This window comes from Primulina tabacum, chromosome 16 (assembly GCF_025594145.1).
Source record: "Primulina tabacum isolate GXHZ01 chromosome 16, ASM2559414v2, whole genome shotgun sequence".
Taxonomy (NCBI): domain Eukaryota; kingdom Viridiplantae; phylum Streptophyta; class Magnoliopsida; order Lamiales; family Gesneriaceae; genus Primulina; species Primulina tabacum.
Genome location: NC_134565.1, coordinates 35958562 through 35979419, shown reverse-complemented (window position 1 = coordinate 35979419; position 20858 = coordinate 35958562). Strand labels below are relative to the sequence as shown.

At 34.3% G+C, this 20858-nt stretch overlaps 4 protein-coding genes across 4 annotated transcripts; 2 read left to right on the top strand and 2 right to left on the bottom strand.

The window, feature by feature from the left end:
• The first annotated feature begins 3606 nt into the window (after positions 1–3606).
• Positions 3607–3957, top strand: LOC142528558 (rapid alkalinization factor-like). Its single transcript, XM_075633599.1, has one exon. It carries the CDS (start codon positions 3607–3609, stop codon positions 3955–3957), a length of 351 nt encoding a protein of 116 aa, XP_075489714.1.
• Positions 3958–4564: 607 nt separating this feature from the next.
• Positions 4565–9087, bottom strand: LOC142529293 (dol-P-Man:Man(5)GlcNAc(2)-PP-Dol alpha-1,3-mannosyltransferase-like). The gene is made up of 13 exons (XM_075634795.1): positions 8798–9087; positions 8682–8716; positions 8414–8551; positions 8011–8079; positions 7343–7500; positions 7162–7228; positions 7016–7069; positions 6664–6752; positions 5970–6086; positions 5498–5628; positions 5324–5402; positions 5012–5068; positions 4565–4932 (listed from the first exon to the last, which is right to left on the bottom strand). The coding sequence occupies exons 1-13, from the start codon at positions 8964–8966 to the stop codon at positions 4746–4748; spliced, it is 1350 nt and encodes a 449-aa protein (XP_075490910.1). The 5' UTR covers positions 8967–9087; the 3' UTR covers positions 4565–4745.
• A 3233-nt stretch (positions 9088–12320) lies between these two features.
• On the top strand, positions 12321–13475 carry LOC142529307 (stress-related protein-like). Its single transcript, XM_075634812.1, is given in 4 exon segments — positions 12321–12474; positions 12549–12836; positions 12917–13039; positions 13041–13475. Coding segments are annotated over 4 exon segments (744 nt in total). The 5' UTR covers positions 12321–12432; the 3' UTR covers positions 13332–13475.
• A 1509-nt stretch (positions 13476–14984) lies between these two features.
• LOC142530078 (uncharacterized protein OsI_027940-like) lies at positions 14985–17597 on the bottom strand. The gene is made up of 6 exons (XM_075635842.1): positions 17478–17597; positions 16831–17014; positions 16108–16261; positions 15975–16015; positions 15838–15898; positions 14985–15242 (listed from the first exon to the last, which is right to left on the bottom strand). Exons 1-6 carry the CDS (start codon positions 17480–17482, stop codon positions 15148–15150), a joined length of 540 nt encoding a protein of 179 aa, XP_075491957.1. The 5' UTR covers positions 17483–17597; the 3' UTR covers positions 14985–15147.
• Between the last annotated feature and the right edge of the window lie 3261 nt (positions 17598–20858).

Below are 20858 nucleotides of genomic sequence, written 5' to 3'. Positions count from 1 at the left end.
ATCTGTGTCGATATTCACAATAAAAATAATACTCTTAGCATAAAAAGTAATATTTTTTCATGGATTACTCAAATAAGATATCTGTATCACAAAATACGACCCGTGAGACCGTCTCACACAAGTTTTTGCATCAGAAAAATGTATTCCGGAGCAAGATATCTTTGCCTTTCCGTAGTGATCATTGTGGGGGGAAATTGTTTATCTTTTACAAGTTTAATTAGGTAATGTTATATCCCGGAGATTGCTCCGAAGAACGCATATATTTTTTAAACAAACAAATATCACATCATGTAAAATATATTATCAGACGCTTACGATTTGAAATATTAGAGTTGGAAAAAAATGAACGTATTACGAAACAATATAATGTCTTAGATTTAAAAACTAGGTTATTTGAAACAAGATATTGAGGTTCACCTTCCTCTTGCTTTGCGCATTCAATGGGGCCGGGGTTTATACTTTATTATTACCCTCCTCTTTTTGAAGAAACACGTTTTAATTGTATTCATATTTTGGTCTCTTGCTTTTTAAATACAACGACATATTTTCACAAAACATACAAAAAGATTACTTTTTTTTTCTTATTTACATAATTTAAAGTTGCTTATTAATAATATATTTCTAATATTTTAGTCAACTCTTAATTTATTCATTAAATTAAACTCTCTACGCGTTTTTTTAATATTAAATTAAAAAAATATTATTTTTTTAGCATTAATCCTCCCATAAGAAGCATTTCGAATACAATTCTTCAGTCAAACAAACACCATTTATCTTTTTACATTTATAAGCAGTATTACCTCAATATATATTTATTGGCGACTTTCGATTAATCAAGAAATGTTTTGAGAGAAATCTCTCTACCTAATCCAACAAGAAAGCAAAAAAATCATATGCTTTTTTTTTCCCCAACAAAGAAAAGCATCTCCTTTTCATATACGTGACATGATCCATTGAGGTTGTTGCGCGCCGCATCCGCCACAAATATTTTTCCCTTTTTCAGTTGGTGGAATACGAGCTAGGCGCGCACATTCAATCGATGAGCATAATGTTTTTCCGGATAGAACATTATATGATAACATCTGAAAAAAAAAAAAAAGAGGTATCGATCCGAGTGTTAGCAACGTAACTCTAAAAATCTATTCGAATCTTGAATTTTTTTTTCGTCTGGAATGTAAAAAACATTGCGATTATCAAAAATAGTATTAATTACCTGATTTTAATTATATATTTAATTTAGAATGTATAAAATGATTGGTTTTGCAATGCTTTAATTCGATAGTGCTGGACAACACGAATTGCCAAATGCTCTCACCTTGAGATAATTATAGGCAGACAGTGTTATTAGTGCATAAAGACGTACATCTTCTTCTTTTTTCATAATGCATTTGCTTTTCTCGTTTTCCATGTACCACACCACATCGCGTGCCCTGCCCTAAATTATGTTGTTCTCCATTATCCAATTCATCTTTATATATTCTCCGTACTGAACGAAGCAAATTGTACTTCACACAAACTCCTTGCTTCGTTGATGAACTATCGACCTTATTGATCACTAAGGAAATTAAAAATATTATTACCTATCTTTATAATCTTCTTCCTTTTTTTTTTTTTTTTACGGGCGAATCTTAATGAATCGATTAAAATTTTACATCAGCGTAAGTGTCCAACAAGTCAATTCTTAACTGGGGTTTTGAATACGTTTCTTGGAACATGTGTTTTTATTCATTAACAGTGTTTTTTTTATTCATTAACAGTGTTTTTATTAAGATAACTCCGAATCGATCGGAAGAAAAATAAATTGGAATCATCTCATCTTTGTCACCGTCTATCGATACCGCGACGAAAGATGTTGAAAATAAAACGAAAAACAGCGACGGTGTATTCCATCGTCACTAAAAAAAAAAACAAAATAACAAAAAAGAGCATGAGGTGTCGAAGGATTGAGCTGATTTGGGACTGATGGGGGATTACAATGAATTTTTCAGAAACCATTTTTCCGTATAAATGGGCGCAAATGAAGCCCATATTTTAACATGGCGACAAGATTTAACCCATCAAGGCCCGGTTTGGCTTATTTTGATAGAGAAATTTTAAAAACGTTTTCCCTGGCTTTGTCCATGTCAACAAACAATTCGAAATATCTCGAATTATTTAGAACATGTCTGAGTCAAATAGCAATGATTCGAAGCACTTCATTTTACACTATTTCGAAAACCCAAGGACTCAATCGTATGGATATGTAAAATACAGGATTTCCAATCCTAGCAGGAAAAGGGAGGGAAACGGATACTCAATTTAAAGTGAGTAAAAAAAAGGCGAAATATTGAGATCGGGTATCAAATCTTTAGTTGGAGCTGAAGTATTAAAAAAAAGGATAATTGATTTATTTCAAATTATGCATAATTATAATTATTATATTGTATTATACATCTTCATATTCATATTTTTTAAAACTGCCACAAAACTGAGTGTTTTTCAAAATGAGAATATCAAGCTAAGCACCACCTAATTTACTTGAAGATGTCAAAAGGTGATTTTATTCTAAGATCAATATCAATTTATAAACCATAAAAAGAGGATGATATTGTATTATATTACATAATGTATTGTTTTCCATGGTAGGTAATGAAAGATTGGTGGATTGGAGGGATCCAACTTCTCGACACCAATGACGACGCGTTTGAATCGGTAAAGGATACCACCAACAGCCTGCTGTCATTTGCAATTTTCTAACATATAATATTGTTTTATGTCATCCTCAGTCCCGTCCTCCCATGTTTTTCCCGAAATCTTTTATTCTGATTTTAGCATGTCAAGGATATGACACATCTTGACTGATAGTCATAAATTCGATTCATCTCATCGATATATTCTCGAATAAATGTGTCGTACATGACTTGTATAATGTGTTTTACTTGACTAGATTGATTTATAAAATATTGCGTTAGTTCGAGAATAACTACGGATCCAACGTCATGAAATAAAATCATTTTGTTTAATAGTATTCCTTTGTCAAACTTTATGGTATCCCACTGTACATCAAGTTTCAATATAAAATATTAAAGAATCTCTCTCTATTCTTCAATGGTCAACTTCCCAACGCACACCTTATTGGCATACTTTAAATCTTCAGAATTTTTTAAATAAAAAATAATAAATATAAATAAGTTAGTAAAAACAAGATTCATTTTCATAAACGATTTTATATTTATTATCAGTAATAATATAATTACAAAAACAATAATCATTTTGATTTATTTACTACATGAATAATAATAATTTTATAATTTTTTAAAAAAGTTTTATATATTTTATCAGCAATAATAACTAACTAAAATATAATTTAAGAAAACTGAGAAAAATTAAAAGGAGACCCTATCATAATTAAAAAGAAAAAAAATAAAAAAAAGGAGACCTCGGCACATTCGATATTTTAAAGGGGCCGGGATTTGAGATGGAAGGGCAATTTGGTGAATCACTAGAATATTGGGGGCATTGTTTACTCTAAAACTACTTAAAATGAACTTCCACAGCTGCCAGAGTATTCGGTTTCCAAATTCCAAGTAATTTAACGAAGAAAAACTCTTTTAGAAGAAAAAATCAATGGCGCGATCTCCGCTTCTCGCCCTCCTCCTCTCCGCCGTGCTGGTGGCGGCGATCATTCTCCAATCCGCAGAAGCCGGCAGCGACTTCAGCTGGATACCCATGAGCAAGCCTAGTGACGCCTGCAGAGGATCCATAGGTGAGTGCATGGCCGACGGTGGAGAGTTCGACATGGATTCCGAAGTCAACCGGCGCATATTAGCAACCACGAAGTACATCAGCTACAGCGCGCTTCAGGCGAACTCTGTCCCGTGCTCAAGGAGAGGCGCGTCGTACTACAACTGCCGCCCCGGTGCCCAAGCCAATCCGTATACTCGGTCGTGCACCGCCGCCACAAGGTGCAGGAGTTAAATGATTTCCCTTTTTTTTAAATGTACCATATATACACTACACCTGTATGTATGATAACAGTATGATTGTGGGAATAATTGTGTTTGTTTTCATTTGAAAGATCTGATATACGTGTAATTGTGTTAATCGTTTGTTCCATCGATAGATTTGTTTCTTACAGAGCACATTCGACCAGAAAATTCAAAGTTCATTATTATTGTTGTCATTTTGGTAATTTTATGTTTTGGCCTTGTGTCATTCTTTACAATTCCGTTGCACGATTGACAATTTGCTATGGAATTGCAAAATTTCAGAAGGCAGTAAACTGTTATTTGTATATTTTATGCATATTCTATGGATGGTGTTGATTTTTCTGAAGTCTCAAATCAATCTGTCAACGAATGAATTATGGCAAAATTTGTTTGATCAAGGTAGTAATAAGGTTACCCCATCTCTGTGTATCTCTTGGTTAAAATGTGGATTTAATAGGCCGGAAATGCTTCAGCAGCAGTTTGTTTTTATCAAGTCTTGAATACTCTGGAACGAGCCTAACACTATCAAAAAATACCTATGGACATCAGCATACTAATGAAACTTGGAAGAATGTTTCTATGCGGTTCGAAGAAACTTGGATTCATACAAATGAATGGGAGTCAAATATTTTTTTAGCAAAATAATAATAATTCATTTTAGCTAAAATCTCAGTTTTTCTCTAAAATAATGAACATCGAGAAAAGTTCCGAAACAAAATCATACATAACATTTCTTTTTCACAAAAATGAAATCGAAACAACCTAAACTTGAAGTTTTCAGCTAGCCTTCTTTTCAAGATTTGCTGCTGATCTATGTTTTGCATTAGCCATATATGGATATTCAGGTGGTGCCTTCCAGAGGCCTGCTAATATAGTTAGGTGGGCACAGAGCAGCAACAAGGATGAGTAAACATTAGACGGGTAGATGTTCCAACAGAACTCAACTGCCACGAATAACATTAAACTGCAGAAAATAGTATTTTCCTGAATCAGTATCAAAAACAATAAAATTATGGAACAAGTTTGATGGCCAAGTTACCAACCGTAACCATGTGGGAAATGTTGTTCGCCACAATAAATATGGTAAGCTATAGAAATACCTGCATTACGAGAGAGCTCACACGTCAACATAGTTGGATCTAAAATTACGCCTCTCTCGAAGCAAAAATTAACACATAAGATCCACGTATGAAATTATGGAATCACTTGAGATCATTTATTCAACGCAACTTATGGTGTGTAGCAATCACACTAAGACTGGTTCTTCTACGGCCCTTAATCAATGTGCAGCTAATCTTCTTTCCTTGATATCATTACATGCCAACATGTAAAGGAAAAAGAACTGGAGAACTTACCAAGAGTAGAACTGATAATGAAGAGACCGCGCACACACAATCCCAATGAAATTCCCAACGAACATAGTTGTTACAATATCTGCAGGAACAGTAATATCGCAGATGCGTACATAGGTGTCAAAATGAACCGTGAAAGAGGGAATGAATTATTTAACTGACTTAGCTATTGCTTACGTTCTGTTTCAAGAGGCATGACCGTCGAAGAATTATTGAATTGCTTGAGTGAAAAAGAACTCAAATAAGCAGTTCTAAGCTTCAGTTGAACAAGTCTAGAATGGATGAGAGGGGACAAACCTCCTTCATGCCTGCACCAAATAAGGATAGCAAAGAAAAGAAAAAGAAACACAATGTAAAACGGTCAAAATACATACCGACACCAAGTTGAGTACAACAAACTGGTCAGGTCTATTTTTCAGTCGTAATCTAGGTAAATATCAGTATAATCAGTATCTTTCACCTTAATGGAAATTTTCAGGAGATACCCCTGTGGACTATGGACTGTACGAACTTCTTTACCAGGGGTGTTCTAGTGATGCAGGAACCAGTTGTGTTGATGATAGCTCTATTAGCCATGATTAAGATAGCGAGTACAATTGATTCTAAATCAATTTAAACTCCAAGTGTTAAACCATGGCGTATTACGTACCTACACCATCTATTGTGTGCAAAGATTGCAAGCAGAATGAGATGAGCAGCCAGAAGAAACAGCGCAAATCCTCTGCTAACAAAAATAGGTTCTGGAACAAACTTAAAATTAACAGACCTGTAAAATACAGATAAACATAGTCATATCTTTCATAGTTACAAGATAGACTGCAGACAATCATATAAACTTATGGTCTTTCAATTACACCGAGAGCAATTATCGATTTATCACGAGGGACTCTAGTCAATCATCCGTAATAAGTTAGGGTAAGCTGTTGATAGAAACCAAAGTGTGACGGGAATACTCAAAAGTTTTTCAGATCCCATGAGGCTATTTTCATATTAACATAATTGGAAAGCAAAACCACAATGATACCCATCAGCAGTTTGTTTCATTCTCTGTGCTCTCTACTCCTCATTTTACCATGGGGAGGAAGACGGCAACTGTGGGAAACTACATCTCTGTTAAATGCTGGTCCATTCGACATGTACACTATGATTCAATATAATACTAAAATTGTTAGTTGTTACTAGAGTACTTTGATCTGTACAGTTTAAACAAATAACTTCGAATAATGTAACCATGAATAGACAATTCGAAAATATATCACAACCGAAGCTCGAAAACTTAAAACAAGCAAGTATCACATATGTAAGATTGTCATTGATAGAAATTTATGGGTCAATTGAAGTACCAGAAATGGATGAAGATGCGACCAAGATTGAAGGCTCTCGAGATGTATGCAATTGGATATGAAAAAATGAAAGGTAGTCCTAAGAGAATCTGCAGACCATCCACCAGAGGTGGTGGAAGTAAAAAATTAATCAGATAATCACTATCAAGTGGCCCGTCATTCAATTAATATTGACTTGTAACAAATAAAGTGACGGGACAAAAATAAAGAATTTAAGAATTTCAAAAGGATGAATCAAACATATGATATCCCACATATAGTACAAAAAAAAATTCAACCTGACTAAAAGCCTTCAAGTTAGTTATTAAACAATTAACAGTTACTGAACTAAAGAGAATTAAATAGCACGCACCTGCACCAGTGCCGCACTTGCTAAAGCAGATACCACCCCAAATATATCCATAGCCTGCAGTTCAAGATTTTCCAGGCAAGAGTTTCCTTAGATGTGAATTCTCATACTGGTACTTCTTAAGAAATTTAAAATCAAAAGCTACGCACCTTCAGTAAGAGTATTAATAAGGTAGGTGCATAAAGGAGCACATTCATCTTCACTGAGACAGCTCCGCTGTTCTAACAGAAGGAATGTTTGCAACAGCTTTAGTTAAGAAATGACCAAGGTAACTGACAATACTCCCACAAAAAATACTGGCGAAAAAATAAGTTAAATTATCTATGCTACCTGAAAATAATTAAACCAAGATGCCACTTTTGGCAAATAAAAGAAACCAGTGCGGCATGGAGAAGTGTAGTGGCAAAACAGTCGTTGAACAATCGAAGCACAAATATGGAGTGTACTCTCTTAGACAGAGAAATCAAGCAAAAAGCCCACCAAGGAAGCTGCAAATAATTATGTGAAATCAACATCTGATATATTACTTAAATTTTTCAGATCAGAATTAAGAGAATAACACCCGTAAATGTGTCGTAAGGTACAAAGTACACGACTAGCTTAGACTATAGATAGCTTTAGTTCAGCATTCTTGAAAATTTGAAGATATAAACCATAAGTCCTCCAAGCCCCACCAGCAATCATCGTAAAATCCGTTCATGGATTCCATGCAGGAAAGTGCCTAAGATTAATCTACTCTAAAATCAGACACATTTTTTTCCAACTCCCATTCTCTTCAAAAATTGGTCACTAGTAAGAAACCGAAAAATCTAAATAGCTTAACCTCAAAGATTTCGGAGATTCCTAGTATGAAAATCTCTTTTAAATTCCCTTTTTTAAGATTTTTCACTTCAACCAAAGAAAGATCAAATAACAAAATTTTTTAATTTTATAACAAAAGTAGTACCCCGACAAATGTAGCAACTGAAATATCAAAATCAAGGAGAAATTTACTGTACCACTTTGGTCTTCAAATAAATGAACAAGACCAGTCCAAGATTCACAACATACAGAAAGCCAAATAAAATCTGCAATTACAAGATTGTATGAGATTCAAAACTAAAAGTTAAGCGCAACAACTGAAAGTGAACAAACAGGATACACTAATCACCTAGTCTAACGAGTAAAATTTCTCACTCAACATAAAGACAACAAACTGAAAGGGCTTACATGCCAATTCAGTACACTCCGGATCCACACAAACTTTAACTGAGCTTGTGCACTAACTCATCAAATGACAATCAGGAGAAAGAATTGTTTGAATTTCCTAAATACAATTCAATGCTCATACCAAGCCGAAAAAGGCTGGTTTAAAAACAGTCAATTTTATCAGTAGAAATAAAACAAGAAAGTGAAATATACCTGCGCAGGGTAGACTTCCCCTCCAGTAAGAAACTTAATAGCTGAGTATATGTAAAGAAATCCAGCAGGGTACACCAGGGGTCCAGTATCCCCTTCCAGCTTGCTGTAATCTCTTTCTCCTCCAAGAAATCCGCTGACCTATCAGCATTAATTTGCAAAAGAATAATAAAAAATCGTAAGGTTTTCTTTTGCTTCCAAAGTTCAAAGTCCTAAAATAATATAAAAGTAATTTTTTTTAACAAAAATGAAAGATCCGAGATGAGTTAACCTGGGACATGTATGCGTCCCAATCGATCTTCGTGTCTGAAACCCATGTTGCACAAAAATGTCAAAAATTGAAAAATATAATGTACGTAAATCAGAAAAGTGCCGAACTGCAGTTACATGGAACATAGGTGATGATGAGAAAAACGAGGATTGCATCGGCGATTAATAAGAACAAGGCGAACAGTATTTCAAAATTATTGAGGATCAATTGAGTGAAGGACTCCGTCTGTATCACCGGCCTTTTCACGGCCGCGGTCGACCGGATTGTCGTGGCTTGCCTAGGCATAGGAATAAAATGCCGGCACGTACTTGGAAGCAGTTGCACGTTTAAACAGAAGCAACCAAGTGATATAAAACGCTGCGTTTTATCCCTCAATAAGACTAATCGCGTCAACTTTCGGAAGTGGGATCTTCACTTATTTACCGAACAACAAAGAATTATGTGACGGTTACACTATACTGTATATATTTTAGCATAAAATTGTGTGAAACGATCTCACGGATCATATTTTATGATACGGATATATTATTTGGGTCATCCAAGAAAAAATATTATTTTTTATGTTAAGAGTATTATTTTTATTGTGAATATCGATAAAGTTGACTCGTATCACAGATAAAGATTCGTGAGACCATCTCACAATAAACTTATTCATTGTGAAATATAATAGAAGATTTCGTTTTTAAATAAAATTTTATCAAATTTAAATCTTAACTCAAACTCGAGTCATTTAAGTTAAGATTTTTATTATATACTAATATAATAAAAAAGTATTAAAAATATCAAAATTTAAACACGTACAAACTCGATCAATTGTCATCTACTTGAGATGTAGCATAACCTAACGTTTATTTATGCCTCAAGTGCACTAGGAAATTCTTGAAAGAAAGTATTTTGGCATTTGCCACATTTTGATCCCACTTTTCATTAAAAGTGAAGGATTCGTGGCAATTTGCAGCATCAAGCATACTCGGACTATATTCAATATGCAAGTATAACTTTTAACTTGAAGCGCCTTTTAATTCAAACTCGATGCAAAAATAAATAAAAATACATATAGGTAAACGAACACATATAACCCAATATATTATGTTCCTAATCGAGATCGAGAACTCTAGCAGAAACATGGAGGGCTTCCATTTCTGATTCTTGTGTCGTGTGGATCCAGGGACGACTTCGCATATATCTATCCAGTTCGACCGAGTCTCCTCGGGGTTGAAATCCAGGGTTGCGAATTATTTGATGTTTCCATTAATAACGCGCATTTTTCTAAAGGTGTTAAAATCAGACACGACTCACCAACTCGACACGGTTCAACCCGAAAAAAATCAGGTTTGGGTTGGACCCGATAGCTGACCCGAAAAAAATGATCGGGTTGGGTTGGGTTCGGGTCAACTAAATTTTTTAAAAAATATATAATTAATAAATATTGCATATATTTTTATATATTGTATCTCTGAAAAAATATTTATCGTATATTTATATCATCAATTTTCATAATTTAATATTTATTTTGAATATTTTTTATTTTTAAACAATTATTTATTTGATTTAGTAAATATATTTTATTTTTTTACTATTAGACATTCAAATTTAAATCATATATATGAGGGAAATTTTATTATTATGTGTTTAAATTAAAATATTATTTTTTTTTAATTTTATTTAATTTTCTTTTTAAAAAAATTTAAAAAATTCAAAATCGGTTTAATCGGATTGATCGGGTTGATCGAGTTCGAGTTTGAGTTCAGGTTGAAAGTTTTCGGGTTGGGGTTGGGTTCGGGTTAAGCAATTTATTAATAGTACTATTGCTTAATCCGACCTAACTCACCAAACACATCCGAATTGACACACTTACATCTTCCCACATCAAAACTAGAGATCTTGGTACCAAAAGCAGAGGAATCCTCGCCAAAGTGTAAACCCTTCATTCATCTCTTCCACATGACTGGTTTCACATTCAACTCGAGTAAAATGCATCACAAGTTATGACTCCATGGATATAATCGCAATCACATCCCCAAACCGCATAAGGTCAATATGCGCACAAATTCCCTACAGTCCAACAAGTAATGTCCGCATATATACACTATCCCGTTTTTCTAAATTGATAGCTCGAACCTCTCGTTGACATATGACGCTTCTCATAGACGCATCACACATGCCAAAAAAATTCCCTCTTGAACGTGATAAAAATATAAAGATGTTAATTTTTTGTCGGCAAAATAATGATGTCGGCGATTAGTTAATTAAATGAGGTGGGCACAAATATTTTTGAACACATTTTGTAGCAGTAGGCAAAATTGACGGGAAAATTCAGACGAGAAAACGCGTTTTTACATGGACGAAAATTCTTATAAATAGATTTTTCTCCCATCATTCTGAAATCATCTCATCTTCAAGTTTTCTACCATATTATATCATTTGAGTTCTTAGTTCTATAATATTTGTGACGTGTTTTGTTCTCCTGTATTTAGAGAAAGTGTGTTCTCCTTGGAAACACAGTAAGTGGGTTGTACACCATAAAAATATTACAGTAGAATTATTTTCATATTACTCGTGGTTTTTACCATAATAATTTTTAGGAGTTTTTAACGTAAATCTCGGTATCAAATTTATTCTTTATTTTCATGTTTATTATCTCAAATTGACGCAAATCCAACATTTTTTACTTAGATATTGTGCTATGAAACATTTCTGAAATGTTAACACTATCAACAATAATATTATTCATGTGTATTGAGATATGGATATTTGGATATATGACTGAGATACTAGCCTAAGAACCAAAAAAGACATTGTTTGCTAAGTTCGTGAGCAAATAAATACATGGATTCCACTAGCCTTTGGCCACAAGTTGAACGATGACGCTGTGTGGCTCCGGAGACGATTCCTTTTCGGTGGCAAAATTGGACAATTTCGATTTATTTTATGCAATTCACATAATTTAAATTAAATATATTGATGCTTTGTACACACATCGTAAGCACTTATATAAAAATCGATGAGATGTCACTCATTTGTTGGAATGAAATATTTCTATGTTTCATCACATCTAATAAGTGAGTCACACGTCATCGTATTCACATAAATTTATAATAATATTTGTGAATATTTATTTATATATCATTTTTACATTTAAGACGTATTCATGATTTCAGTTCCTAATTTATGATCCTAGTACATCTATTTAATGATAGGAATCAATATCGATTTTGAATTAAAACTTGGTGATTTCAAAGGTCTAGTTAGTTACTTGGCTCGAGTAAGGATATTGAATTTTTAATTTTTTTTGGAAGGTATACAGTAATAATAAGAGTAGGGCTCTTGTGAGACGATCTCACGAATCTTTATTTGTAAGATGATCAATCATACTGATATTCACAATAAAAATAATACTCGTAATATAAAAAGTAATATTTTTTTATGAATGACCTAAATAAAAAATCTGTCTCACACGAATTTTTTATTCGTAATAAATGAACTAACGTCATGGATTCTCCCAGAAGCATGGGAAGTGGGCCCCTATATTATAGCCCATTATCTTCTATGGCCCAACGGATTACAAAAATATTTACACTGCCTTGAAAAGTGTGCCGGCGGGCAATCCATTACACGTGACAGCCGCTGGTTGTTGGAATCTGATATATCGAACCAAGGGCCCAAACTCATATTATAAAGTGGCGCTACGTTGGTTCTGTGTTATGAAGCTTATTTCCTCTTCCTCTTCGTTTCTATCGTCACAAAATATATGGCCGATTCCGAAGCCAATTCACCCATGGATCAAGCACTGGTATGAATCTCAATTTCTCCTCTTATTTCTCTATTTTTTAAGGGATTAATTGAAGATTTGTGCTCTTGATTCAGGTTCAGGAAAATTATGATGACGCGAAGAAGCTGAAGCATCTTGATTTTGTTCGAGTGGCTGCAATTTACGTCATCATTTGCAGCTCCACACTGTACGAGTACGCCAAGGAGAACTCGGGCCCGTTGAAGTCTGGCGTTCGGACCGTCGAAGCAACGGTTCAATCCGTCACTGGACCCGTCCTCGAGAAATTCCAGCACGTACCCCTTCAGTTTCTCGAGTTCGTAGATCGCAAGGTGGATGACACCCTGAGCGATTTGGATCGCAATGTACCGGTTTCCATGAAGCAGGTTTCAGGATTCGATCATGTTACACATTTTCTCAAATCTCGTGCATTCTTGCGATTATGGATTTTTTTAACTAACCTCAGGTTTCAAGCCAAGCTTGGTCGGCTGCTCAAAAGGCTCTGGAACTGGCCCGGGATCTGGCTTCTGAATTGCAGAGATCCGGCGTGGTGGATACGGCTTCAAACGTGGCCAAGACTGTGTACACTATCCTACGAGCCGACAACCAAGGAGCTGTATTCCAAGTACGAGCCTTTGGCGGAGAAGTACGCCGTCACGGCTTGGTATCAGCTTAATCGGCTGCCATTGTTTCCACAAGCGGCTCATGTAGTGGTCCCCACGGCAGCTTACTGGGCGGAGAAGTATAACCAGGCGGTGGTTTATGCGGCTGAGAGAGGCTACACGGTGTCGTATTACTTGCCTCTGGTGCCTACCGAGAAAATGGCTAAAACATTTGGAAACGTCGCCAACGGGGGCCAAGACGCCACCATTTCACACTGATTTTGGTCGTCGTTTTTCTTACAAATAAGTCAAGTGTTGTGTAGAGTGCGAGTGACTATTAGTATTATGTGATTTGGTTTTGTTGAAATATTGTGATTTTATCATCTTACGATACAATTGAGCTAATCTAGTGGATTTGGATTTGACAAATGATCTCAAATAAATAAATAATATATATATATATATATATATACAAACAAAATTTATGGATTTGAGGAAGAGATTTAAATTGGATAAAGACATGTCGGGTATTGTTCTTGGTTTAGACCAACTAGTACAATACGCATGATATCGAATTGATCCAAATACACGTATCAATATGCATTGTTTTAGATACATGGCACGTCGAGATCTTGATAACTGCCCATACGGATCGAAAATGGAATACTAGGTTGTGTTTGCTTTCTCTACCAAATAGAAGAAAACGAGAAAAACCGACGCTTACAAAATTTTAGTTTGCCCATCTATTTTTCCTTCCCAAAATCTTTAACACGACTCATCGAGACCATGCTCAATGCATCGGAGTGTAAACGTATAGAACCGACTCACGAATTTTTTGAATCAGATAAAAAAAATATTTGGACAGAAATATTTCTCGCAAGTCCTGGAATCCCAAGCTCTAATGATGTTGTCACTGGAACAAGAGTACAACACATGCGGAGGCGATGGCCCAACGAAAGAAATCTGGTTGATAGTTGCGGAATGCCCTTTACATTGGCCAAGGTACTGCCCAGTCACAGGTGAGTACAACTTCACCTCATTGGTTGAAAGTGAAACCGCCATTGACGTCCAATCGTCCCTAAAACAATAAAATCATGACAACTCCTTGGTATCAGAACCAAATAAGAAGAATGCAATTCGGCAAAAAGAAGAAGAAAACGAGAGTGAAAATCATACTTGGCAGCAATTTGGAATACGTAATCATCACCGAAGTTAGTTTGAACCGAGTTCTTGAGCCCGTGCCGCTTGAAAAGTGCTGAATTAGGAGCAGACTTTTCTTCTTCTACTTCCATCTCATCCTCAATTTCCATGGCCATTGCTCCTGCGGCCTGTCTGTTTGAGAGTGAATACTAGGGTTTTGGGCCAAAACCATCTCTTAGCATTTGTAATCGGAGCAACAATTGAAGGGTTCTTTTATGCACATGTCTTGTATGCAGACCACCAATTTTAATTCGAGAAAATTCAATCAGCTCTCGATTAACTAGAAATAAAATTACGTTAATTAGTAATTTAGTAAAAAGTAGATTATGAAACGGTTTTACGAATATTTATCTTTGAGAGAAATCAAATCTACCGATATTCATAACAAAAAGTAATATTCTTAATATAAAAAATAACATTTTTTCATGAATAACCCAAATAAAAGATTCGTCTCACAAAATACGACACGTGATATCATTTCACACAACATTTTGCCTTTAATAAATTCAGATTTGTGTAATTTAACTCGGTCACACCTGTCCAATGCTCTTGGACCATGCTCAAAACCATACCGTTATTTTTATAGATTCCATATTTTGGATAATCATCTATTTCGCAAACGAGTTGTATGTAACTTACAATCCCACGTGATACATGATAATCTTGCAGCATTAAGCTCAGAAAGGGAAAGTTTATCAATTCATGAACTCAAAATACAAGCTTCGCCACATGTAAGGAAAATGCTTTACACCCAGATGATTCAAAAAATGTGTTTCATCGGTACATATTTGCGCACAAAGATTGGATAATTTTTGTCAACAAAAGCATTTTTTGCAACACAAGACTCTAAAGGTCAACACAAAGAAGGGGTCCTCCAAACTAAATATTTAGATAATTAGGAACTCTGCAACGATTCAACTTCAGTCTCTGCAGTTTCTCCCTCTCCCACAACTTTATCATCAGCTTTTTTGTCTTCGGGTTTATCTACCTCTGCAGTAGATATAAGATCGGCATATAAACAAAACAAATCAAGAATTAGCGCACAACCAGAAGACTGAAACCATATGAGAGAAGTACAAATCAAGACCTGGAGCACAACCAGAAAACTAAAACCATATGAGAGAAGTACACGTGAGTATGCTGGTCAACAAAATGGAAGATCACACGATATAAACAAGGTGAACTGGCCCTACAAAGTGACATTTTAATCTCCCGCACCTGATAGAGTTAAAAGGGTTGATGATAATTACATTCGAGGTGCCTTCCCCAATACTTTGTATAATAGCTCTACAATGACATTCATGATGGAAAGGACAACCAAACATGAAAAAATGTAGCTTTCGCCATTTTGGCCAAAAAAAGGAAAAATTTATATCAACTCTAAACAATAGACATTTACAGTCGGAACAAAACTGCTACCATCACTATGTGCAAAAATTTAATCATGTAAAGCTCCATCCACATGAAACAAGAAAATCTCAAACATTACAGAGGCCAGAATTAATAATTAATAAAGCAAATCAAACAAATAAAATTGTAACATTTTCACAAATTCAATGCATGTAATTGCAACCAATAATAATACCTTCATCATCACTATCATCAAATTCATCAGGTCCTCCCATGCCACCCATGTCACCAAATTTCTGTATTAAAAAAAACTTTAAAATAATAACAAAGAAAAACCAAGTATAATGCCTGGCAACAGATGCAGAAACTTACAGAGAAATCCATGCCACCCAAATCCAAATCAGCAGGCCCTCCTGATCAAATTGTAATAAGATTCAAAATCTCCTTTACTAGAGAATCTTAGCAAAATTTGTATAAAGTATAAGAGAAAAATTATAAAACAAACCAGTATCATCATCTTCGTCCACCCATTTATCCCAATCTACTTTCACGTAATGAGGAGCCTTTGCATCTCCACGTAACAGTTTACCCCACCATTTTTTATCTGATTTCTCCAAAACACAGAATATATTTCTCACGCCAACATTTATCTTGCTCTCCTGGTAAATAAAACTTGTGAGTCATAGGAAGAATGGAAAAGCAAGTAGAAAAACTTGAGATAAATTTTCCATATAATAATTAGAGAAAATGGTAGGTGAATCATTCACTTAAAAGGTAAAATATCGGCCTGCATCACAAAACATACATCAACTCACTCCTCCCATTGATTAAAAACAAACTGACTAATCTAACTTGTAGGGACACATAACAATTTTTTATGCATATTTTCTACAATCAATGTTGACGTTCTTAGAAAAATTACTGAAAATTTCATTTACATAAATACCAATAACATAGGGCTGATAAATAAGAATGCACAGACATATGTTTAAAGCCCAAAACATCACAAGGGGTCATTTTTTTATCATCGAGAAAAGGATTGCGTGTTTTACTCCAGTAAAATAACTAGGCGGGACGAGACATCGGATAAGCAGCAACAGGTTACAGGCCTCGAATTCTAGAATGTGCATTAATTTGGAAAAAAAAGGTTCTGAGAATGGTTGATCATCTAGAAACTTCTAACCATATTATCAAAGCACAACTGAAATATCGTGACAGCACAACTCACCTCGACATTAACTTTATCATGAAGATCTAATTTGAGTTCGTAAAGATTGTCCAACCCAGCAGTGGCTGAAAAAGTAAATATTCCTTCTGGATCGAGGTTGACCTTAGAATTCTTTGCATCTGGTAGTACCACCGTAAGATAAATTTTGTCCTCTCTTTCGGCCCACTTAACCTCGGGGTACCGACTACAGAATAAAAATTCTCTTAACCAATGGTTAAATGGCATAAACAACATGAGCACAACATTGATGGATAACAATCACTGTGAATTGTAAATCACAGTCATCGAATAAGAATATAAATAATAATATCATGTAATATCATAAACACAGGCTCAATAAAAAAAACGAAGAAACCATTTCTGCCTTCCTCTTCAATATCAAAAGTCAGATAAATTTCCAAGCACAAAACAATAACGAAATGCTAAACCAAATTTCTATTTCTCTCTAACCAAACTCGAACTCAAAAATGACTTCGAGAGAGAATGTTAAAATCAGTAAGACAGTCATAAAATCAACAACTTAAAGAAAAAAAACTTGGCAAGCAAAAAACAATCAACTTACGCACTTTCGATAGAAAAAATGACGGCTAACAAGATGAAAAACAAAGCCGTAATATTTATTTATCTTCCTTTGAATAAAAAATTACCTCATTTTCGAATTCGGTTGATAGAACGCCTAGAAGATTCCAGAGACCGTTGAAAACCCTAGAAGCAGTGGTTTATGGCATAGAGTTGCAGAGTACAAAAATTAAAAAGACATAGTTTTCAATTCTCAAAAAGCGCTTTTGCGATGAAAATTGTAAAATCGCCTTTCCAGGCTTATTCGCATCGAGCCCGGGCCACTTCGATCGATTTGGGCTTCAAAACTGATGATGGGTCAATTGTCTTTTCCAAGGGCCCATGAATACTAAGATAGATTCCATCGTCATTAAAAAAAATTATAATTAACAATTTCACATCTTTAAATAATACCAGTTACTCTACACACGCATCGCGTACAGTCTTTTTTATAATTATCGATGGACTAAAGTGAAATTTGACAAATTATGGAGGGACTAAATTGATATTTAAATTGTTGAAATAAAAAATACAAATAAAAGTGTATTGAAATTAAAAAACAAAAAACAAAAATGTAATATTAGTATTATATGAGAGTAAAGTTGGAGGAAAAAATTGGTGTCTCCTATATGGTTACTATCAAGTCATCACCCTTAATAAAATCGAATATATAGAATAGATATAGTAAGTATATAGATATAAAAGAGAATGAGTCCAAAACAAGTTGGTTTCTTGATCAATTTTATCTCAAGACATGTCTCCCTTTGAACACATATAATTTTGAAAACAACTTTTAAATTTTCTTCGTATTTTTTATTATAACTAATTAATTAAATAATTAATTAATAATAATAATAATAATAATAATAAGGGATGATGTTTTAGTACAGCAAAAATCTAGTAAAATCAGGAGGGGGGGGGGGGGGAGGTTCGGATTTTTAATTCTTGATTCTTAATTGAATAATATCAAACTATACTTTTTTTTATATATATAATAAAATAATTGATAAATAATTGCTCATCTTCGCACCTTAAAACTTGTGTTTGAATTGACAAATCGAGGTCGCTTGTTTGGACCTAAAAAATTTAGGTGAATTTCAAATTATAATTTAGATATTTTTGTTTACAATGGAGATGTATTTCAACCCAAAACAAATATCATTTAGTATATTGTTAACCAAATTCTTTCATTTTAATCCATCCATCCATGCAAGTTGTTAGGGTTCATGTATTTGAAATGATAAATAACCTTTGAATTCTCGATTTCAAAGTAATGTATAATTATCTTCTCGATGAATGATAACCACTTGGAAAGTTCGAGGGAGGGTTGTTCGGTACAATTATCGTATGATTATTCATCTGTACGATTGGACATCTCTATGTCCTTACCATGAAACATTGTACATAACATGACATATGCTAGTCTTAATCTCAAGCAACATTTATATTTGTTTTAGGCTGTTGAATCGGCTAGGAATGAATTTAGAATATACAATGTTTACAAATAAGTTTCAATATCGAATTACGATTCATTTGTATTAAAGTATAATCAAGGATTTTATCTATGTTCATTGCATGAGTATACAGATAAAGTAAAATGAAACCAATAAAGGTTAAATTATATTAAACTAAAGATTGTTTATTACACTTGAGTCAATAAATTCTTTAGCAAACTGTTGGTTTGCACGACATCTACTATAACAATAGTAAGATCAGGGATTAAGTGGAAGTTCAAAGTAAGGAAGAATCAAAAGTTGGCCTAGACTAAAACATATTCGACCCTCAGATTCATATGAGCCTGGATCAGAAGATCATATATACTGGACCTAACTACCCAAGCCTTGAGAGAATCTTAAGAAGTTTGCTGGTTCGTTTGTTATTTCGAAGTTTCGATCTTCTTCTTTATGACATTTTCAAGTGTTCTTTCAAATGGCGCCAACTTTTTGTCTCTCAGACTAGTTGCAACAGTGCATGAAATAAACTCATCTAAATGGGTGCATGTAAGGAGATATATTAATTGCTTGACAAGATTCACGAGGAAGTCACCCACTTCACCTATGTATTCACATGACCATTTGTGACCCGAAATCTCTTTACTTTTCTTGCTAACTAGCCTTCATTTATTGCATTCATGACCTTCTCGCTATAGTACGTAACCCATTTATTGGAAACGGTTTTCTTTACTCTCCGAGAAAATACAAATTATTTAACAGTATATAGTGCGATAGAATCTTACTCCCTTTTTCTTTCCTAGCTAGGCTCCATCTTTATCAATCTGGTACTATTATAATTTCTAAACCTTTCGCTTTCATTTCTTTCTTTTTACGAAAGATGTTTAAAACCCGTTTTGCCATCGAAGAAACTAGCATGGATACTCATGCATTCATGCTGTTTGGCATCCCAAGATGGAAATGGCCAATGGGGATAACTACACTGAAGATGCGTGTAGCGTAACACCATATCGCCATCTTTGCATCCATCCTCTCGCATCCTTTTCGAATCAAGCAAAACAGGACCCTGGTGAACTGGCTCGTGCAGGCGCGCCCGTCACTATTAGAGAAGACAAGAAAGTTGCTGGGTCCGAGGGAAATTTGAAGTAAAATGGAAGTGAAGTTGTCGCAAGAGAAAGAAACAGGATGGCTATGTCGGCCTGCTCGAATGATTTCAAGACGCGCTGGAAAACCTTTAGGAGTCGTTCGACGTGCTGAGAAACCTTATTGTTGTGCAGTTCGGTTCTGAGATGTATATATGCATGTGTGCACGAGTATATATAATGGTAAGGCAAGGCTTTTTTAATTTTCGTGTGATACGACGTATTGTTCTAAAAAACGATAGACGAGATAAAATCTACTAAAATAAATTATACGATGTTTTCTTTAACTCTTGTCATTTGATAGAAGTATTTTTGGAAATTTGAAAAAATTATATCATTAACTCGAGAGTAGTTACCTAAGCTCCTCATGATTCATAGTGCAACTGTGCACGAGTTTCATATTTGTGTAATCGGTTTTTTGTAGATAAATATTTTTGGATTGTAGTTATTTTTTATATAAAAGTTTGAAAAACTATATATATTGTGATGTTTTTTTGTGACATAGTTTCACGATTTTATATCCGTGAGACGGATCAATCAAATCCATATTCATCATGAAAAATAATATATTTTTCATGAATTGGGTCGGATCGAAGACCTGTCTTACAAAAATAACTCATGAAAGTGGATGAAATGTGATGGTAATGAGTAAATAATAAATTAACGAAAATAAATTTTATAATATTTTTATTTAATAAAAAAGAATTATTTTTATAAAATTTAATTAAAACAGGGTTTTGAACTTTTGATATTTCCAAACAACAGTGGTTCCAGCGAATGAGTTTTTTTTTTTTTTATACATAATCACACCCAATTTAATTTTCTAAAAGTCTTGAACAATATTTATTATTTTCATCATATCTTTAAACTACACGGT